The following is a 27,545-nucleotide window of genomic DNA, read 5'->3' as shown; positions in this document are numbered from 1 at the left end:
TGAGGCCTTGGGGCATATCTGTATATAAACTATGAGCAGAAGGGCTCCAGAGTGGTGCCTGGCCTGGCTTGGACTCAGGAGATCCCTCCACCCATGTGTTACCCCCTTGGGATCTTGGAGAAGGGCTCTACTGTGTGTGAGCCCAGAAGTGCAGTGGGTTCCCAGGGTGCAGGGCAAGGCCTTGGCTGATGAATGTGGCATGGCGGGGGCAGCCCCTGGGTGGCGCGCAGCTTGCACACCTGCTCCTCCTTTGGCCTTTGTTGTCCCTTCCAGCTGCCCGACTTTTGTGCAGGAAATCACAGAGGGAGGTCTGGCTACCTTGGGGCGATGGTGTGGCCCGAGTGTGGCCCATGGTTAGTGTGGGTGTGGCGGATGGGTCTCTGCAGCATCGGCAGCAGGGCACAGGCTGGGCAGTGCTTCAGAGCAGTGCTGAATGCTCTGCAGACCTGGTGCCACCTGCTGCCATCCTGTGGCCAGCCATGCAGGGGCTGGAGGAGTGTCTGGTGTCTGTGCAGGGCCCAGGGGCGGTGCAGGGTGACTGCCATCCTACCCGGCTCATGTTGACTTTGCAACTTTGGTGCTGAGCAGATGGACTTTCCTTGTACTCCTGCTTTGTGGCGCCATCCTGAAATGGGGTGCTCAGGCCTGAGCTCATCCCTATACCCGTTCCCCACTCCTCACCCCTTCCTGCACACTTGTGCTTGGGGTTCAGGGAGCTGTGTCCCAAAGCAGCTAGGGGCATGGTGCATGCCTCCTTTTCCCTGCCCCTGCCAAAGGAGTCCTGCAGGCTGACCCTGGCCCCCTGCTCCTCGCTGGCAGGGTTTAAACTTAAAATCTTTATGCAGTGCTTCACCTCTTGCGCCCCCTCATGGATTTTGAAACAGAGTCTTGGTAAGTCCCTGAACTGCTAGAGTCCGGCTTGAATTTGCGCTCCTCCTGCTTCAACCCCAGAACACTGGGATGACAGGTGTGGGTCCCCAGACTCAGTGTATCTGGCTCATTCACACCCAGTCATGGCGAGGAGCCCGCTGTACCAGGGTGGCACTCCAGGCAGGACAGGGAAGCCAGACATGTGTGGACAATGCCATGCCTCATGGGCATGGGACCGCACTGGCCCTGGGATCCTTTGTTAGTCTGATTTTTTTTTTTTATGGAAGAAAACATAAAGCAATGCTTTCTAAAATAGCAGGAGAATAGGAACAGCTGATACATGGAGCACTGTGGTCTGTGGAGGAGTTGCTCAGAGTGCAAGACACGGGTGTCAGATTCCCCAGACACCCGTTCAGCTCTCTGTCTGTGAGCTGAGGGGAGCAGTGTGCCTGTGGGATATGTGATTTCCCTTTTCATCCCTTCCTCTCCCCTGCTTCTGAGCTCCTGTTTCCTTTTGAACAGTTTCTCTCCATTACTACCTGCCGTACGTTTTGGATCCTGTTTACTCTTTCAGTTTCTCCTACCAGGGAGACATATACAGTGTTTATATGGTCTTTTGTTTGATGCTTACGTGTGTGTCTTACTTCATTCATGAGTACGGTCTCTAGTCTAAGTCTCCAGTTTATCGTTCATGGCTGTGTAGTACTCCTGCTGTAGTAGTAGGCTTTTGCTGTGCAGTTTGAGCCGGCCTTGAACTCACTTTGTAGCCCAGGGTGGTCTAAAAATCACAATTCTTCTGCCTCAGCCTCCTAGGATGACAGCCATGTGCCACTGTGCCCAGTGTATACCACATCTCTTTTATCCATTCCTTGGTTGATGGGCGTTTGGTTTGTTTCCGAGATCCAGCGATCACAGTGCGGAAGACTGAACCCAGGGCCTTCATACCGAGCTCCATCCCAGCCCTTTGTTATTCTTCATTCTGAGACAGGGTCTCACTAAGTTTGCCAGGCTGGGCTCAGATTTGTGATCCTCCTGTATCAGCCTCCTGAGGGCTGGGATCACATGTGTACCCCCATGCCTGGCTCCTTTTGGCTTCCTCACCCACTGAGGTCCCTGTCCTGGATCCGCCTCTGCCTAGCAGATGACTCGTGTTGCTGTGGATCCTGTGGATCGGCAGGCTGCAGCTCCTCTGTGGAGGAGATAAGCCTGTGGTTCCCATGGGAGTGGTGGCGAACCTGTGACAGGCATGCCGCCCTGGGCAGGGAAGGCTTTCCTTGGGTGGAGGGGTGCAAGGCCCAGTGTCTCTATACAGGGCGACAGCTAGGAGTGAGCCTTTGCCACACTATCCCTCCATGGGGCAATGGGGGTCCCCAGGGGCCCTTGGTGGCCTTGGCTTAGTCTCCTGTGCTCTGCAAACTTGTCCTCGCTCTCAGACTGAGTGGTTCTGTCTGCCCAGCACCCATGGGGCCCATGCCCCCCATGAGGCTCCCAGCCCTTGCCATCCTGCAATCTCATCAGCTGAGTGCCAGAGAGCACTTCCTGGTGGGCGTGGGCCTCCAGCACCTCAGCCCAGTACTTGGTCTTACCTCCTCTGAGTTCTCTTCTGCCTTCCTGTCCCATCAACACATGTGGGTGGAGCCAGGGCCTCTGCTGCAGCCACTCCCACTCCCTGTGCACACCAGCCCTGGCACTTCTTCTAGAAGCTGGGCTCCCTTCTGATAGCTGAAATCAGCCATCAGTTCTACCTCCCAACTGGGCTGCTCCGGCAGGTGCTGGGAACCTAGAGGGTGGCTCTGTGTGAACACAATGGCCCCAGGGTCACCAGTCTCACAGGCTCCATACTCTGAGTAACAGCATCCCCTGCAGGGCTGCCAGGAGAGGATCTGTCCTGGCCAGCATTTGCTTCCACTCGTGGCTCAGCTGTGGGGAATGGCATGGCAGCCAGAAATGGTCCCACCCCCCCCACCCTGCTGGTGCCAGCGCAGCTCTTCCCCATGGAGTCTCCTGTACCAAGCTGGCACGGCTGGCCTATGACCCATGCCCAGGTGGCTGGGGAAGCCCCAGCCCTGCTGGGAGAAGGCCTGGAAGGGCTCAGGTCCACTTGGCAGGAAGCAGCTGCAGCTGGGACCCTGCCCTGGGATGGAGGGGTTGTGTAGCTGCCCTTGTGGGGCACAGATCAAGGGGCCACCTCCCCGGGACCAGCGACTTGCCTCCCTTCGTCCTGGGCCTCCCTTCGTCACCATTGAGAGTGGGGTGAGCTAGCAGGTGTTGGCTTCTCTTAGGTACTGCTTGCCCCAGGTACATGATTGCTTTTTGTGGTTTTTCCTTGACATTTTGTTTTGGTTTTGGTTTTCTGAGACAAAGTGTTGCTATGTGGCCCAGGCTGGCCTTGAACTTGCATCGATCCTCCTGCCTCAGCCTCCTGAGGAGGAGCTACCAGCATTTGTAGGGCTCCCCAGCTCGGAACGTGCAGGCAGGTGCCAGGGCTGGAGGGAGGGCATCTCTTCCCCGATGCCCCTCCAGTCTGGAGGGAAGAACCATGGTGAGTGAGCCGGCGGGCAGCAGGTGGCATTTTCTTCCTTTGAAGAATTATTTCAGTGTAGCTTAAATTTCACAGGAGCACCCCATAGGTTCCCCCAGGCCCTTGTACCACAGCCACTCCACAGTCAGCACTTCGGTGCGTTTGTCACCCTAGGCTGGTCCACACCAGGCCTTGGCTCTGGTTCTGGTAAGACACCTCCAGGGTGGCTGCCAGCCCCCCCCCCCCGCCTTCTGTGGGTGTGGGGCACAGGGCCCAGGTGGTGACACTTTGGGTGCTATATGTGCCAGCACACGATTGTCTTCCTGTTGGGCGGCCAGGTGGCAGCAGTCCTTCAGCATTGCATGTTCCCCTTGGGGCTGTGTGGCTATGGTGCACCTCATCTGGGGCCCTGGGGCTGCTCTCTCTCTGGCCCGGCCTCCCTCACCGGGCTCTGTGTGTGCTGGTGTGTGCTTCTCTCTGCTGCCCTATGTCACTGTCCCCTCTCCCGCCCAGGGACTGTAAAGGGCCGCCCTGCGTGGGCACCTGTGGATGGAGCTGCAGTGCAGGTGCTTTACCCTGTCTGCTCTGTGTCCCAGCCTGGCCATGGGGACTGCTGTGTAGCCTTCCTGTGGGCAAGGCCAGGTGCTCAGGACAGATCCCCCTGAAGGGGACTGGGGTGCAGGGCATGGGGATGGGGTCATCAGAGCCCACCGGACATAAATGCCATCATTCAGGCATAGAGGCCATTGTTCGTTGGGGTGGTGTCCATGTGCCTGTGACATGTGGTGCCTGGGAAGTGCCTGGTACTTACTTTGTGCCCTAGGAGAAATCCAAAGGTGGCAGAACAAGCTGCCAACGCAGCTGACCGGAGTGCAGAATCCTGGCTCTGCGGAACTTCCACTGGGCAGGTGACCAAGTCATGGCCTGGGACGTGGGAGTAGTGACATGGTGTCTCCACTGGGGCAAGTGCAGCCCTGACAGGCTGTGACTGGGCACCAGGCCCCACTCCCTATGCCAGAAAATGGCCTCGCTGTCACAAGCACCTGCCCTACCTCTTCCCGGCATCCCAACCGCAGGACTTTTTGCCAGCCTCTCGGCCCCCTTCAGAGTGGCTGCCAGCCATCACCCTGGGCCTTCTGTGGGTCTTGGAGCCCAGGTGGTGACACTTGGGGTGCTGTATGTGTCAGCAGACGGTCATCTTCCCTGGGGGCAGCCAGGTGGCAGAGCCAGGCATTGGGCAGGGCAGCCACTCCTGGAAACACAGGCTGTGCCTGGCAGGGCGTCCCACGGTCTCGGGGTGATAGCAGTGTGGTGGAGCCCGCACAGTTCCACTCCTCCACGACAGCCCCACTATCCCCTACAGGACCGGACACTCCAAGGGCCTCCCTGGAGTGGTGCAGTCATTGGCCATGTCAGGTTCTGTTTCTTCAAGAGAATTAAGCTGGTTGTGGTGTCTCATGCCTGTATCTCTGCTGCTTAGGAGGCAGAGGCAGGACGATCTGCAAGTTCAAAGCTAGTCTGGGCAGCTTAGTGAGACTCATTCTAAGATTCAGAAAAGCAGAAAGGGCTGATGATGTCACTCTGTGGGAATAGCACCCCACAGGGGTTTTACTGTGTAAAAAAACCCCAACAAAACCATGACCCCAGACCCTGAGCACTGGGCTGTCCTGTCTAGGTCCAGGCGGTTGTGTGTGGGCCGGTGGGCTGTTCCTCCTCTGCACTCACTCCCCAGCGTCCCGCAGGGCCAGGAAAAGGGGTGAAGCCAGGGTTGCTGCTGAGAAACTTGGCAGTGGGTGCCAGGGTCACCAGCCTCTGTGTCCTTATCTGAGACTGGGCACTTGTGAAAGGCGGGGTCATAATAGTCAGTGTAGGGGTACACAGTAGGAAGAACCCCAACAGCCACAGTGTGGACACAGAGGTGGAGGCTGGCTAGCCCTGGGATTATAGGGTCTTTTTTTCCCAATCAGATTGCTCTTTCTTTCTTTTTTTCTTTCTTTCTTTCCTTCCTTCCTTCCTTCCTTCCTTCCTTCCTTCCTCTTTCCTCTTTCCTCTAAGGCAGGATCTCACTTTGTAACCCAGGCTGGCCTTGAGCTGCTCACTGTGTATCCCAGGCTGGACTCAAAGTTGTGATGATTCCCCCTGCCTCAGCCTCCTGAGTGCTGGAGTTACAGATGTGTGCTGTAATGCCCAGTTGAGGGTTTAATTTTCTTTTCTTTTTCTTTTTTTTTATCAGTACTGGGGATCGAACTCACGACCACCTGCTTACAAGGCAGGTGCTTATGCCGCTGAGCTAAATCACCAGCCTCTAATTTTCTTTTTTTCTCCCTCTTTTCCTCCTTTCATTCTTTGCTTGTGTTTTATGGTTTCCAGCCACTCCGGATGGAAGGCAGGGTTAATGAATGTAGGGAGCACTGTGTCACCAGGCTATAGCCGCAGCCCTCTGTATATTTTTATTTAGATGGAACAGGGCATGTTAAGGGTGGCATGGCCACAGGCTAGCTTTCCAGTTTTTAGCATCTTGCTAAGTTGCTAGGCTCGAACTTGCAGTTCTCCTGCCTCAGCCTCCTGAGTTGCTGGGATGGTAGCATCGAAAGTTCAGACTTTCCCTGTGAGTCCTGTGTAGCTCAGTTAGTGCAAACACCCGCAGTGCTGGCTGCTTTGCCCATGTGGCTGCACCTGTCACACGGGTGGGCAGGGGGGCTGTCTGGGGACACTTGTCTCTGTACAACAAGCAGGCGGCACCCTGCAGTAGCCAGGTGACTGTTGCCCGGCTTCCTGGAGAGGAAGCTCCTCAGGCTCAAAGTGGCCGTCTTGGGCCCATCCTGGTGAATGTGTGTGTGGCAACATGGGGAGGGGCCAGGCCTTTTGTACCCCAGGGCTGTCCTGGCCAGGAGGGCACAGCAGGGCCCCAAAGTCCAGCTCCAGCTGGCGGCTGTCCGCTTTTTTTGAAGTGTTCCAGTGACAGTGCCAGGCACTCTTCTTTGCACTGGCACTCCCAGCAGACAGGCTCAGGACAGACCAGGGTTTTTCCTCACTGGCACGGCCCTGGCCTGGCCTCTCCAGAGTGGCAATCACATTGGCCATGCACCTCTGCGACCCTCTGGGTTGGGTGGGTAAGACCCCGTCCTTCCATCCAAGTACTAACCAGGCTCGACCCTGCTTAGCTTCTGAGATCAGACGAGATTGGGCGAGTTCAGGGTGGTATGGCTGTAGACAAGACCCTGTCCTTTCCTCTTCCTCCTCCTCCACCCGACAGGGGTGGGGCTTCTGCATGTGGACCCCTGTGCTCAGCTCTGACGGTGGCTTCCTCGGCACCCTCTGTCCTGGGGGAGTGGAGGTGACTTGGGACCTATGCCTGAGTCCTGTCCCCAAGGTGGCCCTGTGGACACGACCAGCGTCCCTGTCCGATCCCCTGGGCCGAATGCAGCTGGCAGGAATCCTGCCAGCCCCACTTCTCCCAACCTGTGGCCCCAGGGGGTTTCGCAAGCCACTTCCTGTTGCTTCACCTCGGAAGCCTCTTGGCTTCGGGGAGAGCACCAGGGATTTCTGGGCCATCGGTGGGGTTCTGCTTTCCCGATAGCCAGCAGGCGACAGCACCCAGCCTCTCCCCTCCTTCCCTGGACATCACTGCCCTCCACTCTGGTCCTAGCAGTGGACCACCCTAGGGTTCCTGCATGTGCTCATCACCCCAGTGACCTTGGGGTCTCTGCAGGGCTTAGCCTCTGTGTGGGGTTGTCTTAGCCTGGGCATGAGCTAGTGTTACCATCTGGCAGTGAGGACAGGCCACTGGGAGTACCCTCTTTCCCTGCCCCCAGGGAGTGCCCAGGGTACCAAGTCCCCATCTCCAGAGACATCCCTGGGGAAGCATCCTGCATCTCCTAGCCTGGGCCGCCCCAGTGCTGCCACAGTGACAGGGACCATGATGCTTCACAGGTCCTGCTGCTTGGTGAGGCAATAGTGCCCAAACATTGTCGCAACCTGGCCTGGGCACCCTTGTCCTCTCCTCCTGGAAGCCCAGGGGTGTCGGTGGGGCTCCACAGCCCTGTCTGGCGCTTTGTGTGGAGAGGAGCCGAGAGCAGCCCTCCCGGGGCGCCTAACTGGCCACTGGGGGCCGGGCCACAGGGCTGCTGGGTCAGCGCTCAGGGTCCCTGGCAACTTTCCTGTCCCCTCCCCCAGGGCCTTGGAGGTGGCCCAGCCTGCCGCCCTCCTCCAGCTCCATTTGTGCTTGGCAGGAAAGGGAAACTTCCCAGGAGCCAGCGGCAGAGGGTGCTCGAGGTTGTTTCCTTCTCCTGGGCACCTCTGCCTGGGACGCCCCATCTAGTCGGAAGCTGGAAGGCAGGAGCTGAAGCTGATCATACAGGTGGCGCACACCTGTGATCCCAGCATCCCAGAGGCCAAGGCAGGAGGATCCAAGTGTGAGCCCACTCTTGGCAACTCAGGGCATTGCTGAAACCTTGTCTTGAAAAATGACAATGGCTGGGATGTGGCCCTGGGTTCAGTCCCGGTGCACCTGCCCCCACCACAGAGCCCACTGTGTGCCAGGCACTGCGTCTGGTCCAGGGCTACCGCAGCAGACGTGTCCGTGACCCCCAGGTTACCTGGGCTGTGGGCCAGTGCAGCCCTTGTGGATGAGAGTGGGACTCCCAGAGGGCCCCCCACGATTCAGGGCCCACCTGAAAGAGGGATTTCACCCCAGGAGGTCCTCAGTGACAGAGTTGGCAGGAGGTGGCAGGCGTGGTACAAAGTGTCACTTGCTGTTTATTCAGAACAGCGAAGTCTTTATCCAAAGATGGGACCTGTTCCTAGCAATCCGCAACAAATGCCAGGTGCTGGGGTCACTGTCTGATGACACACAAGTCATTTTTTCGAGTTCTCCTCCTGAAAGCCTGCTTTTTTTTTTGGTACCAGGGATTGAACTTACAACCATGTGCCTTCAAGGCAGTTGCTTGTCCCACTGAGCTAAATCCCCATCCCAAAAGCCTGCTTTTGCTAACTTTGCTGTAGTGGCTTGATTGTGGGTATTTTGCTGAGCACGAGTGGGCTGCACACTGGCATCGGTGACAGGTGGGTGTGTGTCCTCGGGGTGCCTGCTTGGGCCAGTGATGGCGAAGATGACCAAGGGCCACCTCATACACGTGTGCCCTGGCAGGGGCCAGCCACAGGGCATCACTGAGTGTGGGTGTCCACCATGGCCTGCAGGGATGCGGTGCACATCTGCCTCTCCTCCTCCTCCTGGGGATGTCCTTAGGGAGTGAATGCAGGATGAGGCTGCTTTTGGGAGGAGACAGGACCCAGTGCTGCCACCAGGCCGGGAAGGGTGTGGGAGGTGCCCTGCTCTGCTGCTGCAGCCCCTGCATGCTTCCTGGCTCTGTCCAATATCGGAGTCACACCTGCTAATGATGTTGCGACAGTGGTCATGGTGCCACTTTGGCAGCCCCAGCCCCATGCCAGTGCCTCATGTAGCAGGAGTTCTTTCCAGGGCTGAATGTGCTCTGGGCCCTGAGTCAGTTATAGCCTCGGAGTGACAGCAGGCAGCAAGGCTGTGTCTTATCCTCTCCTTGGCCCCAAGAGGACCTGGTGTCACCAACCAGTTTCACCTGTTAAAATGGCTAAGAAGTGGCACACACTTATGACCTTGGCCCTCGGGAGGCTGAGGCAGGAGGATCTCAGGTTCAAGTCTGGGCAACTTAGTGCCTTAGCAAGCCTGTCTCTGAACCAAAAATAAAACAGGGCTGAGGGCTGAGGGTGTAGCTCCGTGCAGAGGCCCTGTGGTCTGTTGCAGCACTTGGATAAAGGTAGTCCAGGATGGGACCATGTGCCCACCTGCTCTGTGTGTCCCAGAGTCCTGCTGGGCAGTTTCCATAAACGCTACGCCCCCACCTGGACCCCATGTGCCTGCCCAGACACTCTCGGACCCTGTGGGCTTGGCTGCCTGGCCCCTGATGTGAGAGGGCTTCTGGGGACCAGAGGGGCTGTGTGGGGCCTCAGGACGCCAGTGTAACCGGGTTTCCTCCTGCCCTCCTTCCTCTGCCATGGGTGTAATAGCCTAGCGATAGCCTCACAGACATATCACAGACTCCTGGCCTGCTGTCCTGGCCCTCTGCCAGGTCCTTTATCAGGGTTGCCTGGCTTGAGGCTCTGATTTTGGCCCCAGCTCTGTGTCTGTCAGAGGAATTCTTATTGGTGCTTCAAAACCCTGCTCCAGTGGCCCATCCTGAAACGTTAGGGCACATGCACATTTTCTTGTTTCTCCTGGAGTCAGTGTCCCTATCTTGCTCCTCGAGTTACTGGGAAGTTTGCCTGGGAAGTGTGCTCAGTCTTGACGTTTTCCCATTTTGTTTTCTTATAGGATTCTGTGTCGCTGAGACCGACAATCCGATTTCAAGGAAGCCAAGGGGTAAGTTGCTTTTGTCTCTGCCCTGTCAGGGATGTGGGATCCATACTGTGGTGGCTGGGCTCATCCTGTCTTCTTCTGCATGGGTGGGCTGGGGCCAAAACCAGGGCCACGCAGAGCCAGGCTGTCACCCAGTGCTCAGCAGGCAGCTGGGCTGCAAGGCGCAGCCCATGAGACCCTGCCTCAGAAGGAGAGAAGAGACCCTGTGCAGACTTCAGCCTAGGACACGCCCTGGGGTCTGAAGCAGGGTCCGCATCTCCTGGCATGAGGCTTGGCGCCCCCTGGTGGCCCCAGCCAGCGTGCACTCACCAAGGCCCCGGCACTTGTCGGGGCGGGGAGCAGTCCCAGCAGGCGCACCCAGGTGCCGCCCCAACCCCACTCCGCCCACAGCTCCCCACCTACCCTGTGCAGTGCCGCGCTCGGGCGTGCCTCGGTTTCCTTCCCTGACTGTGAGTTAGGGCTGTGACGCTGGCAGAACCCAGGGCCAGAGCTGGGGCTCCACCTCCCTCGCCTGAGGCCTGGTGTAGGGGTGGGGGGCGCCAGGTGCTGGTGGGTTGGTGCCAGGCTGTCCCACTCCTGCCTGTGTGTCTGCAGTGCACAGGGGTCAAGGCCATCATGCTCTCTGTCCCCTCCTGCTGCCTTCCCATTGCTTAAGCGCTGTCCTTTCCTGGGTTCATTCTGTTTCTCTCCTCTTCCTACATGCTCTCCATCTCGTGACCCCTAACCGTTTGGAAAAGGTCTCCCTGCTTCCTGCTACCTGTCTCTTATTTTACTCTTTCTTTATATTTTGGGTTTCTCATAGAAGGGGAGCCTTATGCTATCCAACCTTGCATGTGATTTCTTTCACTTAGTGTTGTAATCTCACAGTGCCTCCATCTACCCACGAATGTCCTAGCTTACCATTCTTTACAGCAGAGTAGTACTCCACTGTGTGTAATGCCTTGTTTTCTTATCCATTTCTCCGCTGATGGTCAGGTGGACCACTTGCAGGATATAGCTGTTAGGGGTGGCATTGCTCTGGAGGAGATCCTAACAGAGAGAGCAGCAGGGTCAGTGGATCCCCAGCCCCAGTGTTCTGAGGACTCCACAATCTATTGGCGGGGGCTCCTTGCCCCTCAGGCTAGTAGCACTTGTCATTCTGTGCCAGCCACCAGGGTCAGACATCTCCTCGTGGGCGTGTCAGCCCACGTGTTCATCATGTGCCCATTCGGGGATTGGGTCTATTTGGGAGAATCTGTTTTTCCCTTTTTTGTGGGGCCCTGACCTCTGTAGTTCCTTGTGTCCCCTGGATACACACTCTGCCCATCGTATGGCCATCAATTCCTTGCCTGCCTGGCCTCCTGCACTGGGGAAGTCCCCATCTTGCTGTGAGCCCTGTGTGGGGCCCCATGCTATTTTGGCTTTGGGGTCCTGGCTCCCTGCTGCTTCAGCTCAGAGCACCATGGCTGCAAATCTGGGCTGGTCTGCTGAGCCTTGGCAGCCATGGCCCCGTGCTGTGGCCCTAGCCATCCCCTCCTGCAGCGAGGGTGACGTCAGATGCCCCCTGCAAGTTCACAGCCTCTCTTTGTGCAGTCCCACGGCCCTGCCATCCGCTCGGGAAAGAAAGCGGGTCTCCTCCCTGCCCTGTGCCTCCTGACCTTGGTGCTTTTGTCACACATTACACACTCAGCATTACCTCCTGGGGCTGCAGGGCCAGGCTGCTAACATTGAAGACCTAAAGTGTGATCTTGTGGTGCCCTGCTTCTGCTATGACCTCCGCCCAGCCACTGGCCACTGAGCCAATGGGGAGCAGCACAGATGCAGCCCCCATCCCTCTTGCTGCAGCCTGGCACCCCTGCATAGACTCCGAGCAGAACAGAGACTGAAAACCAGGGCAAGCAGGGGGACCCTGTGCTGCATATCCTCCGGGCGGGGTTGGCGTGTGGCAGTGCCAGGGTTGTACCCCACCCCTGGAGCTGCCCACAGGCCAGGGCCTCTGAGCTGAGGAGGCTAAGGCTCAATGTCTGTGTGTGTGCCAGAGCTGCCTGTGTTGCCCACCCGCTGGAGGGGTGGGAAGGGCCCTGGTGGAAGTGTGCCACTCTTCCGTGCTGCACCACCTGCCCACCTGAGCTGCCATGGCTATCTATGCCTCTAGCCTCTGGCTGAACCCTGAGCAGGCACTGTCAAGGCTGTAGTGTCACACACTGCTTGTGAGCCCACAGGGCCGCTGCCTGCCTTGCTGGTGGCGCATGACCATGAGAAGACACTCATGTGTTCCCAGTACCTAGGCCCTGGCCTGGGACACTGGAGTCCCCACTCGTTGGGGTGGGACGATGTTTCTGGGTGGTGGTGGCACCAGGGCAGCAGCCTCAGTGACACCCCCCCCACTGTCCTTTGCCTGCAGCACATCTGTGTCCCCCAGCCTGACTGCCCCAAGGAGCTCCGCACCTTCGCCTTCTATCTCTCCAACATCGGCCGTGACAGCCCACAGGGCAGCTTCGACTGCATCCAACAGTATGTGTCCAGGTGAGGCCCTGTCCCTGCCTAGCCCCGCTGCCCTGCCCAGCCCCTTGGAGGTCTGAGCCCATCCTGCCCTTGTCCTGCAGCCGTGGTGACGTCCATCTGGACTGCCTGGGCAGCATCCAGGACAAGGTCACGGTGTGCGCCACTGACGACTCCTACCAGAAGGCCCGCGAGAGCATGGCCCAGGCGGAGGAGGAGACACGCAGCCGTGGTGCCATCGTCATCAAGCCTGGAGGCCGCTACCTGGGTAAGCCGGGGCTGGAGTGTGGGGATCAGATCTGAGGACAGCCAGGGTGCATTCGCATAGACCGCAGAGATAAGGACCTTGGGAGCAGGAAGGAGGCTGACAGGGTGGGGAAGACGTCCTAGGGGAGGAGGCACTGGGCTCAGCAGTGAGGGCAGGGTGGGGTGGCTTCCAGCTGGAGCGCCCCAAACTTGCAGCTCTCAGCAGCACTGTGGGTGGGACCCCCACACACATGCACTTGTATATGCACAGGAATGCACACATGCATGGGCACATGCACAGGCAAGTGCACACACATGGGCACAGGCACACGTATACACTTGCAGAGGCCCCTTCCCTCAGGACTCAGCTTTGGCAGCTTTGGCGGTCACTCTACAGCCAGGGTGCCCAGTCATCTGTGTTTTCTGGTCTCTGTGCCCTTCAGTGAGGGGGCAGCAGATGAGGCAACAGCCCAGGGTGAAGAGGAGAGTCTACGCATGAGGATGACACCAAGAGACTCTGTGCTTTGGCCAGAAGCTGATTAGATGCTGTTTTGTTGCAGCTGCTAGGCCTAGGCTGCATTTGGAGGTGCTGTGTGCCCTAGTGGGAGAGCTTCCCCTTCAGATGGAAACCAGCCCAGCCCCGGGGCAACTGTTGGTGACTCCTACACGTAGGAAGGCTGAGGCAGGAAGATTTCAAATTCGAGGCCAGTGAGGGTAACATAGCAAGATCCTATCTCAAAAGTAAAAAGAAAAAAGAAAAATCTGGGAAGTGCTTTACTGAGTGCAGAGATCCTGGGTTCCACCTGCAGAACTAGAAAAACAAAAACAAAACCAGAGGCCCAGTAGAAAGGTGTAGAGCTCAGCCCCACAGCCAGGCCCTGCAGCAGCCCCTGTGCTACCCCGTCAGCCGTGGGACTGGAGCCTGAGCCTGTTCCCAGCCTGAGCATGAGGGCGCCGGCCCTGCTGTCCCTCACACTGCTGCTCTTGTTGCAGGAAAGAAGGTCCAGTTTCGCAAACCAGCCCCGGGGGCAGTAGACCCCGTGCCCTCCCGGAAGCGGGCAACCCCCATCAACCTGGCCAGTGCCATCAGGAAGAGTAGCTCGGGCGGCCCAGGGCCCAGCACGGTGGCCCAGCGGCCCTTCCGGGACCGTGTGCTGCACCTGCTGGCACTGAGGCCCTACCGCAAGGCTGAGCTGCTACTGCGGTTGCAGAGGGATGGGCTGGCACAGGCAGACAAGGATGCACTGGACGGGCTGCTGCAGCAGGTGGGTGCCACCGTGGCTGGAGCATGGGTAGGGCCTGGTGGGAGCAGGGTACCGCCAGTCGGGTCCTGTGTGGAAAAACACCTGCATTCTCCTGTACTTGCCTGCACCCCAGGATACAGCAGCCCTGTGCCTGTGACACCTCCTGGCTGACAGTCAGGACCTGGGGGAAGGACTGTGCCCAGGGGTCTGGGGAGGGTCTTGGCTATCCACTGCCTCTCGAATGCAGGGCATGAAGGGACCTGCCCACCATACATTGTCAGGCTCCTCACACCTGTGGCCAGTGCCCCACTAAGTTGGTGCTCAGGAGGACCTTGGTGTGGCTGCACCCCCAGCCCAGGCTCCCTGCAGACCCAAGGGCGGCGCTGTGAACGTGTGGGCTATGGGATCCCCATCTCCGCACCCTAAGAGCTCAGGATAGGGTGGCAACAAGGGCCCCTGCTACATCTGCAGAGAAGCTGGAGGCACCTGTCTTGGACCAATGCTGGCCCTGGGGTCCCATGAAGCTGGTGCCCCCACATGAGGCTTTGCCAGGCCCCTGGGTCCTCACATTCTCCCCGCACCCAGGAAGGGCCTGGAAGCATCTAGAAAGTGGTGGAACGGGTGACAAGTGCGTGGGACCTGGAGTCCTTAGCATCCCGGTGTCAGGAAGGCAGAGCTCTTTGACCTTGCAGGGAGCCTACAGGAGGCAGAGCACCAAGGGCAGTGATAGGCTCCTTGTCCATGGGTGCAGTGTCCCCACTGCGCTCCTCTCTGGGGACCACTTTGCCCACTGAGCGCCAGTGACAGCAGGACAGGGCTGTGTCTTGCCAGGCTGGGCATTTCCAGTCTCTGTGGGCCACCAAAGCCTTGGGACCAGCAGTGATAGTGCATCCCTCTGAGGCCTCTCACCTTTGGAGGGAGCCTAAGATGGTGTGGAGGCTGCGCGTTGAGGCCCAGAGCCCAGTGGTGTGTGCCCAGGGCGGGGACCACAGGCACAACCAGAAGGGTAAGGGATCCAGGGTGCTGGGACCCACCAGCCCCACAGTCATGGAAGGTCCCAGAAGCACCTTGCAGGAGCTGCGAACACCCACATGGCAGGGGATGAACCTGTCAATCATGAGGCGTCACCCTCAGACAGGTGTGCCTGGGTCCCTAAGCGTGCAGCTGATGCACAGGAAGAGTGGCTGCCTCAGGGTGTTCTGGAGATCAGGACAGCGGCCCAGCCTGGGGATGGGCTCGGTTTGTGGAGCAGGAGGGGTTTGGGGTGCTTGTTGCCCCGCTCATCCCTCTGAGGGTGAGAGGGTGATGTGGTGACACCGCTGTCTTGCAGATGGCCAATGTGAGTGCCAAGGATGGGACATGCACTCTGCGGGACTGCATGTACAAGGATGTGCAGCGGGACTGGCCTGGTTACTCGGAGGGGGACCAGCAGCTGCTGAAGCGTGTACTCGTGCGGTGAGGCCTGTGCCCTTGGGACTTTGGTTCCCTCTGGCTAGGGCAGCCAGTGCTCCCTGCGGGGCTCCTGCTCCTGTGTGGTCCCTTGCAGGACCCAGGCCAGACAGTGCTGAACATAGCCCTTGAAGCTCTTCCATGCAGTGACTGGGGGACAGGGTGCGGTGTCACTGGGTCCTGGGTGCCAGGAGGCAGGCGGGGGACACAGTTGTGATGAGACCCGTGGTTTGTGCATCTCCACCCACACAGCCGTGTGGCCTGGGTGCTGGGCCTGGTCACTGAGCCCGTGCTACATCACGTGGGTTACAGGACCTGAAGCCTGTGCTGCCTCCCAGTGATGGGCAGGAGCTTCCCCACCATCTCCTGGAGGCCATGTCCTCCTGAGGAGCCACAAGTGCACTCCTGCCCCATGGGGTCACCTGTGCCCCAACTGCCATGCTCAGCTTACGTTCTTGTCCAAGGAAGCCCACGGAAGAGCTCATGGTGAGCAGGGCTTGGCCTCCGAGCATTTCTGCCGTCACAGGCAAGGCCGGGGCGGGTCAGGAGCTTGTCCACCCTGTGGTCCAGGCTCTATCCCTTCAGTGGGTTCCTTGGGGCTCCTAGGTCCTATGTCCACATCCTTTCCTGTCAGGCCTCAACCCCTGTGCCCATGCCCTGCTTCTCACTGGAACTGAACATTGAACCCTGGATTGTCACCCTAAGTTATGTTTCCAACCCCTTATTTATTTGGAGACAGGGTCTCATTACACAGTTCAGGCAGGCACTCTAGACTCCGGGCCAGTCTTGAACTTGTGGAGGTCCTCTTGTCTCAGTCTCCTGAGTGCTGGGATGACAGGCATGTGCCACCACATCCAGGTTTTTCTCATTTTGAGATGAAGCCTTCCTGAGTTGCCCAGGCTGCCACTGGGCTCCTGGCCCCAGTCTCACTCTCCTACAGCGTCTAGTTCTTGTTTCCTGGTGGTGGTGACATTTCTGAGGATGGTCTAAGCTGCAGTGTGGGTCACACTAGTTTCTGTGCACAGCGGCCTCCAGCTTGGCCTGTGCTGGTGGCCTCTGCTGTGTTGTCCCTGGCGCCACATGGTAGCCAGGTCCTGGCTGGCTCCAACCCGAGAGAACACAGATTGCTTGGGCACAGGACAGGGCCGTGTCACAGCAGGGTGGCCTGGTCCCCAGGGGCACAGGCTGGAAATAGGGAAGCCTTGTGGCTCCTGATTGAGGCCCAGACCCTGTGCATCCATCTTCTTGCTACAGGGTTCCCAAGAAGCCCATGCAGGGGGCTGTGGTCCACAGCCCCTCCCTATAGAACCACTATGGGTCCCCTGTGACATCATCGCATCCACAGCCTTCCTGGTGGGACCCAGGCCTGTGAAGCCAGGGGTGTTGTCCCTGTGGGAGGCTCCAGGGCACAGCAGGCCCTGACCACCCACTTCCTTCTGCAGGAAACCATGCCAACCACAGAGTGTGGAGCCCGTGGCCTGCGCTGAGCTGGGGCGCCCAGCCTCCCCTACCCAGGTATGCTCTTCGGGGGGTTATTGTCCCTGGGCAGGAGCCCTGAAGCTCTGACCACTGGGGCTCAGAAGTATGCCGTGAGTGAGTGAGTGACATGCCGCTGACCCCTCTCTGGCCCCTGGCGCCCCCGTGTGGCCAGCACAGGTTCCGTGGGAACCTGAGCCTGGCTTGCCTGCTGCCTGCGGCTCCAGGCTCTACTCAGATCCCTGTTCCTCTGCAGAAGCGGCCGCAGCCCTCAGACTTCATCGATCCCCTGATCCACAAGAAGCCCAGGGTCTCACACTTCGCCCAGAGGGCCCAGCCCCCACCCAACGGGAAGCTCAGCACAACCAACGGCCGGGAGGTCCCACTGCCCAATGCCCCGCTGCCCCCGAGGCTGGAGCCCCCACATGCCCATGACCCCCTGGCTGGTGGTAGCAGCAATCCAGGCCACAGTGGAGAGGACTACACACATGGGGAGCCCGCCTCCGCCCCCACTGAGCCCCACAGCCTCCCTGCACCCACGAACTGTGCCCGGCCTGACGAGCCCCATGGTGGCCCTGTGCACAGCAAGCCCAGGAAGAAGTCCAAGAAGCACAGGGACAAGGACAGGAGGGCAGAGGACAGGCCCCATGCCCCACTGCCCCAACCCGAGCTTGATGCCCATGAAGAGCCACCCAGTGCCCCAGGTAGGTACCAGGCAGCCTAGAGGGAGTGAGGCACAGGCATCTTCCCCCAGCCCCCACCTGAGGGTTGTAAGGCCTCGGCACCAGGAGGGGAGCCAGTGTGTGGCGGAAGGAAGGCATGGCAGGTTTGGAGGACCAGGCATCGCAGCAGCATGCTGCGGAGGAAGGGTCAGGGAGGCCAAAGCAGGAGGGCAAGAGCGGGGCACTACCTGGGCGCCTTGGAGAGGCCAAAGCCAGCTCAGCTTAAAGGGCTGAGAATGCAGTGCAGGGTGTATAGCCCTGGACCAGCTCCCCATAGGCAGGGGGCCACCCTCCCATCTAATGCTAGCTGCCCAGAGCCCTGACACCATGCGCCCAGCACTGGAGCTCTGGCCTTGTCCTCCTGCCCACTGCATATCGGGCTCCAGAGGGGGCTCCTGGCTGGCCTGGCCAGATTGCCGGGCACTAAGACTGCTGGGGCTGGGGTCAGGAGAACTAGGAGCAGGGGCTGCCAGCCCTGGGCATCAGGGAGGTGACAGGGCTGCCGGCAGCCTGGGGCAGGGCACTGGCTGGCTCTGCCCACAATACACGTGTGGGAGAGGAGGGCGGGGGGCCACAGCGATGCCTGCTGCACAGTGACTGACCCCCTGGGTCCCCACACTGACCCAGACAGGAGCCAGACAGCAGGAGGATGCTGGGCATAGGCGTGAATGGGGAGGCCCCAGAGCAAGGGCTCAGCCAGTGCCCAGGCCATGTGCAGGGCAGAGGCTACTATAGCCAAGCAGGCCAACCCACAGCCTCGGTTTCCTTGTTTGTCTAGCTGTGAAAACTTCAAGGGCTGGTGAGGTGCTCGAGACAGCCCAGCTCGTGGAGTCCCAGGCATAGGGAGCCTGGTAACCAGGCAGGGTCCACGAGACTGTGACTATAGCCCTAGTAGCTCAGAGTCCTGAGTGGCTGGGGAGTGGCATCAGAGCTCTAGGACACTCACGCAGGGTTCACACTCCAGGCAGTTCCGAGAAGGTATCTCTTCTCGCCATGTGCCCCAGGCGGCTTAGGCGTGGGCTCCCCCTGCCTTACCCACCCAGTGCCAGGGGCACAGGTGCGTGTCCCCACCACTGCCTGTTCTCGGATCTCTTCCCTCACAGGGCACTCCTTCCTCCCGTCCATCTGGAGGTGCACGGAGGCGCACAGCTGTGATCCGGGCACTGTGGGAGGCTGAGACAGAAGGATCAGAGCCCAGCCAGGACAGCTGAGACCCTGACTCAGAATAAAAAACAGAAGGGCTGGGGCATAGCTCGGTGCAGAGGGCTCTGGGTTTCATCTCCAGGACCACTGGCGGGAATAGTGCCTCCAGGCAGGGTCAGGGGCCAGGGCAGCCAGGTCTCTGTTCTCCTCCTGGTACCCAGAGGCTGGGGCTGGGTAGGGTGAAGTCAAGTATGGACAGCCGTGCAGCAGGGGCCGTGGGTGGAAATCTGGCCAGGCTGGGCAGCAGGGTCCCTGTGCCTTTTTGCTGGGCGTTCACACGCCTCCGGGCCAGGTGGCAACAGCCAGCAGGAGCCCCTAGTGGACTCGGTCTGCCATGCCTCTTGCAGGCCTGAATGGAGCCTGCGGCACCAGCGTGCCCACGTCCACATCGGAGACGCCCGACTACCTGCTGTGAGTCTGGAGCCCCCACCCCCATGGTTGCCTGCACCCCAGCTGCTGTGGCTGCCCAGCCTGACCCTATCCCACTCCACCCCTGCCTCCCTGCAGCAAGTACGTGGCCATCTCCTCCTCTGAGCAGCGCCAGCGCTATAAGAATGACTTCAACTCGGAGTACAGCGAGTACCGTGACCTGCACGCACGCATCGAACAGATCACACGGCGTTTCACACAGCTGGATGCACAGCTGCGGCAGTTGGCGCAGGGCTCCGAGGAGTACGAGGTGTGTACCGCACACTCTGGGGCAGGGCTGGAACCCAGTGCAAGGCTGGCCGGGCCCACAGCCAGCCCGAGGCTGAGGCAGGAAAGTGACCACAAAGGTGTCTGTGAGCAAAGCTCTGGCTCCCTCCCTACTGCACAAGCCAGGGACAGGAGGGAGGGATGGGCGGGTGGCAACCCCTGAGGCTTCCGAGGGTGCTTCGGGGTGGAAGCTGCACAGGCTGAGGTGGGGCACAGGCTTAGGACAGGAAGCCCCCAGAGAACACCGGCCCAGTGCCAGTGAACTAGCAGAGTTCCTGCAGGGCCGGGCCAGGGCGGTAACTCAGGCAGTGGAGGCCAAAGTTCAGGGCAGTGGCCTGAGGAGGCCTAGAGTCTGCTTAGCAAGTCAGTCCTCACCCTGGGTGCCTCCTGTTTCTTTTGCCTGCCCCCTCCTGAGGGCTAGGCTCCCACCTGCAGAGCCCAGCCCAAGGTCATGGGGTCAGCATCCACCAGGCCCTGGGATCTCTGGTGGAACAGAGGTCTAGAGCCCTGGGCACCCCAGCAGTTCCCTGGAGCACCGAATGGCCAACTGGCGCTGTCCTGGTGTCCTGGGAGAGCAGATGGGCTCAAGCTAACAAGGACAGCTGCCTGGTCCTCACCCCTGGGGTCTCAGACCAAGCCGTGGTCGGCCCTACTGTGTGGGCACCACTTCCTGCAGCAGGTGCCACCCATTCTCTCCTCCCCCGCAGACTACCCGCGGCCAGATCCTGCAGGAGTACCGCAAGATCAAAAAGGTGAGGTTAAAGCCGGCTGGGTGGGGCTCGGCCCACGGCCCAGGGGTGGGGGGGCCACCATCCGGCACCCTGCCCTGCCCATACCACCCTGCACCCCCAGACCAACACCAACTACAGCCGGGAGAAGCAGCGCTGCGAGTACCTGCACAGTAAGCTGGCGCATATCAAGCGGCTCATCGCTGAGTACGACCAGAGCCAGCTACAGGCCCGGCCCTAGCGCAGCCCGGCAGTGGGCAGGGCGGAGCAGAGAGGCGGGCCGGGCCAGGCCCCTGGGAGCAATAAATGGGACGCTGCGCATGAGCTGGGCTTCCGAGGCCATGGCCCTCGCTGTCCGCCGCCCGCTGCCTTTCCTAGTTTTCTATGGCTACGATGAAGAGACTCATCTATTTTTGTACAAGAGAGAGCAGTTTTTCTAAACCTGTGCCTCCCCTCGGATGCCAGGCCAGGAGCCACGTGTCCTATGCAGTATTAGCGCTGTCACCCGCAGCCCTCACCCCTCTGGTGCAGGCCCTGGACTGGCTGGCTGTCGGCCACTGCCCCTGGGGTGACCGGACTGAGCCCTAGGTTGCTCCTCTGCAGCTGCTCCTTCTCCCCCTGGGGACCCTCCTGCAGGAGCCAGGGTCACCTCAGCCTAGCTGCCTCTGGGGTTGCACTCAGGGAGGGGCTGAGGGCCCAGGGATGCCCCTGTTGCTGCTTCCTCACTGTGCCTATGGCCCTAGCCGTCGCTGAGACCCATGGGGCTGGGAAGCTGCCCGGCTGTCAGTGGCTGTTCTGTTTCCCCAGGGCGGGGGCGGGCGGCCTGGAGTGAGCTGTGTCTCGGCCTCCGCACCTGCTGTCTACTGCGCCCACGCAGGTCCCTCATCCCTGCAGGGGCAGGACGTCAGGGGAGGGCGCTGCCTCCTCAGGCAGCCCCAGCCACTGATTAAATCCGGTCTAACTTATTGATGCTGTCTAGTTTCCTTTCACGGTGTACTGTGGAGAAACCACTTTGAGCCATGGACTTGGTGTTTACAAAGAATTTTTCACTTTTGCCAAATGTTACATCGGAGGTGTCTGCATCTGCAGTTTCCTAATATTTTCTTAAGAGACCCAGGGTCATTTTTGTACACTAAGCAGGTGAACGCTGATTTTTTCATCCTACAATAAATTTCACTGAATAAATCCCACTGCCCAGCAGCCGGCCTCCCTGTGTGCATAGCAGCAGGTCCTGGGTGGCCCTGGCCGGGATCCTGGGGCCAGGGGGCAGGGGCAGATGATTTGGGGGTATACGCTGGGCCTCATCCTGCCCTAGATCCCCCAGCTACCCTGGAAGCTGAGGTGGGAGGACGCTGGAGCCTAGGAGCCCAGAGCCAGTACGCAGCAGGCCAGGCTGGCCCTAGGAGGGAGGGTGCTGAGGCCAGGGTCTGGTCGCCCTCCGCCCTTGCAGGCCAAGGCCAGGTGGGGGCGGGTGTTTGTTCTGCAGAGGAAACAGAAAGACCCCCGCAGAGCGGGGCAGCTGGCCACGGCCTTGGCCCAGCTTCTGAGGCAGTGCAGGAATCCCAGGGGCGTGGGCAGGCGCTGTGTACCGGCTCGGGGACAGCCTGGCTCCCGCCTGCCCAGCCTCCCGCAGGGCACCCTGCCCCCGCCCAGCAGGCCCATGACTGACAGTGCGTGGTGGTCACAGGACACCAGGCCCTTCTTGGGTGGAGGGGCACTGCCTCATGCATAGAGGGTTCCCAAGAGCTTCCCCCAGTGACTGCCTTTGTGCTGGCCTTGGGACAGGACCGAAGATGCCTGGGGTGGGGGGCAGAAGCTGCACAGGCCAGCTCTGGAGGGCAGGTTAACCCTGCGGGGTCAGAGTCCTGGGCCAGAAGGTCTCCCAGGTGCAACACAGCTACGTGTGGAGCTGGGGGGACTGTGGCCTGGGGTAGGACAGCAGGGGGACAGGCATGATGCGAAGACAGACACCATGTCTCCTCCCCGCTGGACTTCCACTGTGCTCTCAGCAAAAGCTACCTCAGGATGCTGGCAGAGCCCTGTAAGCTGAGCACTCTTGGGAGGCAGGAGGGTCCCAAGTATGAGCCCAGCCCAGGCAATTTAGCAACTTGGTGAGTTACTACTGTGAGTTTTACCAGCCCGTGGCAAGGCTCCAAACAACAAAAGACAAAGGGCCCCGGTTCCCCAACAACCACCTACCCACCCGCCTGCCATGTCCTCTCCCACCAGCAGGTCCACAGCCCCATACCTTCCCTCAGGCACTGCCAGGGAGGACAGCAGCCAGTCCAAAGGCCACCCCTCTCCCTGCAGCCTGGTGCCTGCCAGATGCCTCCAGTACCTACCTCCTGCCTGTACCCCCCAACACGGGTGGGGTCCTGGGCCTCTGATCACCACATCTGTCTCCTACACACCCCCTCTCTGACTGCTGGATAGGACTGCCTGATGACGCCGTCCTGTCCTGGAGCCATCACTTTCTGGGTTCAGCTGCCCATACTTCTGAACACTGGGGTTCCCATGACTTTAGGTGTGACAACTTAGGGGAGCAGCTTGAAGAACCAAGGGAATCACTAAAGCCAAAGAGGCCCAAAGGTGACTCAGGAGCTGCTATGTCTCGGAGCAGCCAGCCCCCCCAGCACCCACATCTGTGTGCGCCCTGCCATGGGGCCCACTGATGATCCTGTAGTGCTGCAGGGTGGGGTGCCTCACCTCCCACCTCGGGAGGGACATAGACCATGCTCCTGTGACAAAGACCAGGAATACAGTGTGGCTCAGTGTCAAGTGCCTGTCTAGTGTGCATTGGCCCCGGCTCCGGCCCATTTGCATCCCCTGAGCATGACAAATGCATGGAACCTGAGCCTCATGTGACCGGAAACCTTCACAGGTGGAGCCCTAGGGACCCAGGGAATACTTTCTGCTTCGGTTTCCCAAAGTACGTACCAGGCGTCAGGTCAGACAGCAGGGAGGCTGAGGCAGGAGCACCCCAAGTTTTAGCGCTGCCTGAAGTCCGTGACTTACAAGACCCTGTCTGAAAATACAAAATAAACAGAGCTGGGCCACAGCTCAGTGCAAAGGCCCTGGATTCAGTCCCCAGTACTAAAAAAAAAAAAAAAAAAAAATCAAAATTTTAAAAAAGACAAAAATGTTCACGTCTTAATGGAAGTGAACTAGGGAGGGCCCCACAGCAGCCTGTCTGTCCAGATTCCCCCATGCCCTGGTGGTGCATTCCTTGCTCCCAGGGATGACACAGGACCCCTTCTTATCTGCTGTCCGGAAGCTGAGGGCTGGAACTCCCTGCAGTGGGGTGTTTGTTCTCTGACTGCCTTGCCTTGGGAAACTGGCCTGGTTTCGATGCCTCACTTGGGGACTTGGGGCAAGCAGGCAGAAGGCAGGCAGGGTCAGTCGGTGTTCCTGTCTCCAGCTGCCCAGTCTGCAGTGCCCTGAGCCGGTTCTGGGGTTCAGGTCCAGCAGTACCAGTAACAGACTCCCAGAAGCCAGGGCAAAGATGATGTATTGCAGCAGGACAGTCTCGGGTCCCAGCCCTGAGGGTCTGCTGTCCCCAAACAGACCATGTAAGCTCCCTCCCAAGGCTTTTCTTTCCAAGCTCCAGGTGGCTCTGCAGTTTTTTTTTTTGGCAAACTCCTCTTCATGTCTCAAAACCCAATGTACTAGCCATTTCTGAGACTCCTACCCTGCTGTCCAGTACTGCCCAGGGTTTCCTCCAGTGGGAGGTGCCCCATCCTCTTTCCTAACGCTTCACACTGGAGCCGGGGTCTCTAGGAGCCAGGCCCTAGCAGCCTTCCCAGCAAGCATTCCCAGCCCTCCACCTTTTGGGTAGACTCCAGCGCTGGAAACTTTCCGTCCAGCAGCTGAGAAGGCCGCTTGTTTTGGAAAGTTCTTGGGGCACCGCCCCCGCCTGCCCGCTGGGTTCCCACGCTCTCTTATCACCCAGCGTGAGCCGGCTCCTGGCCTCCTTCCTCCTAGCTCTGCCCACGCCCTCCTAAGGGGGGAAACCGAGGCACATGCCTGTGAGCCTTGCCGGGACAGTCCAGTCCATGCTGAGCTGGGCTGGAGGCCCGTGGGGTGCCAAGGCACGGGAATCCTGAGTGTGTACCCTGCTTATAATGGGGGTTCTCTCTGGTTCTGCAGTCTAGTTTCAGCTGGCCTCAGTTTCACCTGCATGATCAGACTTTGGGACACTCCCCTCCCCCAGTAGCATCTCCTGGCTAAGTCCTGGGGCTCTGTCTGGCTTTGTAGGACGGGGACTGGTAGTCGTGGCCCCTTGGGGTGCTATGCGAGTGCTTGGTGCGCCGAGCCCATGCTGCTCTAGGCCTGAAAGGACCCAGAGGCCACCATGACCCCGGGTGGTCGGGCTTCGAACCCGCGCCCCGCCCACCGCGCGGGAGGGGGCGTGGTGGGGCGTGGCCACGGCTCTTTTCTTCCCAGCCCCGGGCTGCGGAGCCCCGCGCCGTCTGCCGCCGCCGTCTGAGCGAGTCCGCGCCGGTGAGTGTAGCCTCGGGTCCGGCAGGCCAGGGCGGGAATGGGACCGGGGCCAGGGCCAGGGCCGGTGCCGAGCGGGCTTGGGTTGGCGCCGATCCCCGCTGACGCCGCCGCCCGGCCCCCAGCTTTCCGCGATGAAGGCCGCCTCCGCGTTCGTGGTCGAGAGCCCAGACGTGGTCTACACGCCCGAGGCCATCGAGGCGCAGTACGACTACCGGACCACGCGCGTCGCCCGCGAGGGTGGCGTCCTAAAGGTGGCGCGAAGGGAGCTCGGGCTGAGCGGGCGCCGGCTGGGCGGGCAGGGTCCCTAGTGCCTCCGGCCTCCCGCCGAGCTCACGGCGCCACCCCCCAGGTGCAGCCCACGTCCACGCGCTTCACTTTCCGGACGGCCCGGCAGGTGCCCCGGCTCGGGGTCATGCTCGTCGGCTGGGGCGGGAACAACGGCTCCACGCTCACGGCCGCTGTGCTGGCCAACCGCCTGCGCCTGTCGTGGCCCACGCGCGCCGGCCGCAAGGTGGGGACTGCGGGCTTCTGCGGGCGGGTGGGGCTCTGGGAGCCGCGCGGCCAGCGGGGGGTGGGGGGCTCCGCGGGGAAGGCGGGGTTTCTGCGAGGCTCCGTGGGGGACGCCCCCGGGGCGTGGTCTAAGGCACCGTCGGGGCGGGGCTACCACCCTGACTGAGCCCGGAACTGCGCTCCCGGCGGCGGGGCGGGGCCCAGTGTCCGCCGGGCTCCGCCCCCGCCACGCCCACTCATAGTGGCGCTCTGCTGCCCCCAGGAGGCCAACTACTATGGCTCGCTCACCCAGGCGGGCACCGTGAGCCTGGGCCTGGACGCCGAGGGCCAGGAGGTGTTCGTGCCTTTCAGCGCGCTGCTGCCCATGGTGCAGCCCGACGATCTGGTGTTCGATGGTGGGCCGAGCGGCAGGCTGCGTGGTGGGGTTTGGAGGCGGTGTTGCAGCAGAGCCAGAGCCTGAGCTTGAGTGGCACGTCCCCCCCCTCCCCCTAGGATGGGACATCTCCTCATTGAACCTGGCAGAGGCCATGCGGCGCGCACAGGTCCTGGACTGCGGCCTGCAGGAGCAGCTGTGGCCGCACATGGAGACTCTGCGCCCGCGGCCTTCGGTTTACATCCCCGAGTTTATCGCTGCTAACCAGAGTGCACGCGCTGACAATCTCATCCCAGGCACACGCGCACAGCAGGTGCCCTCCAGGGCCTGGGGTCCCCGACATCCTGTCCCATCCCATTCTTTGCTCCCACTCTCAGCTGTCTGTGCCCATCCTTTCATCCAGTGTGTACCTCTTTGTGCTTGGGGAGCGGGTAACCCTGATCTCTGCCACCTGGGGACCTTCACCCTCCCCCCACCTGCGACTGTCCCTACAGTTGGAGCAGATCCGCAAGGACATCCAGGACTTCCGCTCCCAGGAGGGGCTGGACAAGGTCATCGTGCTGTGGACAGCCAACACGGAGCGCTTCTGCGATGTGGTCCCAGGCCTCAACGACACCGCGGAGAACCTGCTGCACACCATCCAGGTGGCTGCTGGGTGGGGTGAGGCAGAGCGGGGCGGGGCTGCAGCTCCCCCCTCACACACTGACACTGGCCCTGCCCTGCCCACAGCTTGGAAAGGAGGTTTCCCCATCCACCCTTTTTGCTGTGGCCAGCATTCTGGAGGGCTGTGCCTTCCTCAACGGGTCCCCGCAGAACACGCTGGTGCCCGGAGCACTTGAATTGGCCGAGCAGCACCGCGTGTTCGTGGGCGGCGATGACTTCAAGTCGGGCCAGACGAAGGTGAAGTCAGTGCTCGTGGACTTCCTCATCGGCTCCGGCCTCAAGGTGCGTGAATGAGGCCCACATCGTGGGAGTGGGGCACCATGCCACCAGGGGAATCCAGCCGTGCAACACCACCCTTTCTGGGACCACAGACCATGGCCATCGTTAGCTACAACCACCTGGGCAACAACGACGGCCAGAACCTGTCGGCACCACAGCAGTTTCGCTCCAAGGAGGTGTCCAAAAGCAGCGTTGTGGACGACATGGTGCAGAGCAACCCGGTGCTGTACTCACCTGGCGAGGAGCCTGACCACTGCGTATGTGCAGGGTGCCTGAGGGGTGGGGGCAGGGCACCGTGTGGCCCTCTACGACGTGGCCCTGTCCCTAGGTGGTCATCAAGTACGTGCCCTACGTGGGTGACAGCAAGCGCGCCCTGGACGAGTACACTTCAGAGCTGATGCTTGGTGGAACCAACACACTGGTGCTGCACAACACGTGTGAGGTGCGCCTCGGGGTGGGGTCGTGGGTGGGGCTGTGTCTTGGGTGGGACTGGGCCCCTGACCCGCCCCTCTCCAGGACTCGCTGCTGGCGGCACCCATCATGCTGGACCTCGTGCTGCTCACTGAGCTGTGCCAGCGCATCAGCTTCTACACAGACATCGACCCCGAGCCACAGCACTTCCACTCGGTGCTGTCCCTGCTCAGCTTCTTGTTCAAGGCGCCGCTCGTGCCGCCTGGCAGCCCAGTGGTGAACGCACTCTTCCGCCAGCGCAGCTGCATCGAGAACATCCTCAGGTGTGTGTACAGGCGGCAGGGTACTGGGCTGGACCAGGCCAAGCTGGGGCTTTAAGCTGAGCCCTCGGGTCCTCGTCCCCAGGGCCTGTGTGGGGCTCCCACCGCAGAACCACATGCTCCTGGAGTACAAGATGGAGCGCCCGGGTCCCAGCAGCAAGCGTGCCATGCCTATGGGCGCCACCGCTGGCCTGCTGCGCTGCAAGAAAGGAACGGTGCCCGCGGCTGCCAATGGCTGCACTGGCGACACCAATGGGCACCCACAGGGCTCACCCCAAATGCCCATGGTCTGAGCTGCAATGCTAGGCCCGGCTTCCTGCCCCAAAGGACCCAACCCTCCCCGTCCCCAAATACAATAAAACCAGTGTCCCATCCACTGAGCCTCTCTGACTGTGGGTCTTGGTGTCTGCCTCCTACGCTGGTGTACCTGGGATGGCGCCAAGCCAACATTAGGAGTTG

The 27,545-nt window shown here is 60.5% G+C and overlaps 2 protein-coding genes across 4 annotated transcripts in view; both read left to right on the top strand.

Annotated features, from left to right (window-relative positions):
* Positions 1-21,220, top strand: part of Ell (elongation factor for RNA polymerase II) — a 29,128-nt gene extending 7,908 nt beyond the window's left edge. The window contains exons 2-12 of one of the 3 annotated variants that reach the window (XM_003465192.5): positions 9,741-9,788; positions 12,169-12,290; positions 12,371-12,534; positions 13,506-13,777; positions 15,087-15,211; positions 16,648-16,720; positions 16,938-17,385; positions 18,954-19,017; positions 19,114-19,285; positions 20,010-20,054; positions 20,155-20,354. In XM_003465192.5, the coding sequence (XP_003465240.1) occupies positions 9,741-9,788; positions 12,169-12,290; positions 12,371-12,534; positions 13,506-13,777; positions 15,087-15,211; positions 16,648-16,720; positions 16,938-17,385; positions 18,954-19,017; positions 19,114-19,285; positions 20,010-20,054; positions 20,155-20,271 (1,650 nt within the window). In that variant the 3' untranslated portion in view covers positions 20,272-20,354. The other 2 variants (XM_063227999.1, XM_063228000.1) reach the window with 2 other exon arrangements.
* Positions 21,221-24,380: 3,160 nt separating this feature from the next.
* Positions 24,381-27,462, top strand: Isyna1 (inositol-3-phosphate synthase 1). The gene is made up of 11 exons (XM_003465191.5): positions 24,381-24,530; positions 24,653-24,781; positions 24,880-25,041; positions 25,303-25,435; positions 25,533-25,726; positions 25,908-26,057; positions 26,143-26,358; positions 26,448-26,612; positions 26,684-26,797; positions 26,872-27,089; positions 27,172-27,462. Exons 2-11 carry the CDS (start codon positions 24,662-24,664, stop codon positions 27,377-27,379), a joined length of 1,680 nt encoding a protein of 559 aa, XP_003465239.1. The 5' UTR covers positions 24,381-24,530; positions 24,653-24,661; the 3' UTR covers positions 27,380-27,462.
* Positions 27,463-27,545: the final 83 nt, after the last annotated feature.

This window comes from Cavia porcellus, unplaced genomic scaffold, assembly GCF_034190915.1.
Source record: "Cavia porcellus strain 051 isolate PalLab524CR breed Dunkin Hartley unplaced genomic scaffold, mCavPor4.1 scaffold_17, whole genome shotgun sequence".
Lineage (NCBI taxonomy): Eukaryota > Metazoa > Chordata > Mammalia > Rodentia > Caviidae > Cavia > Cavia porcellus.
This window is presented reverse-complemented; position numbering and strand designations above follow the sequence as displayed.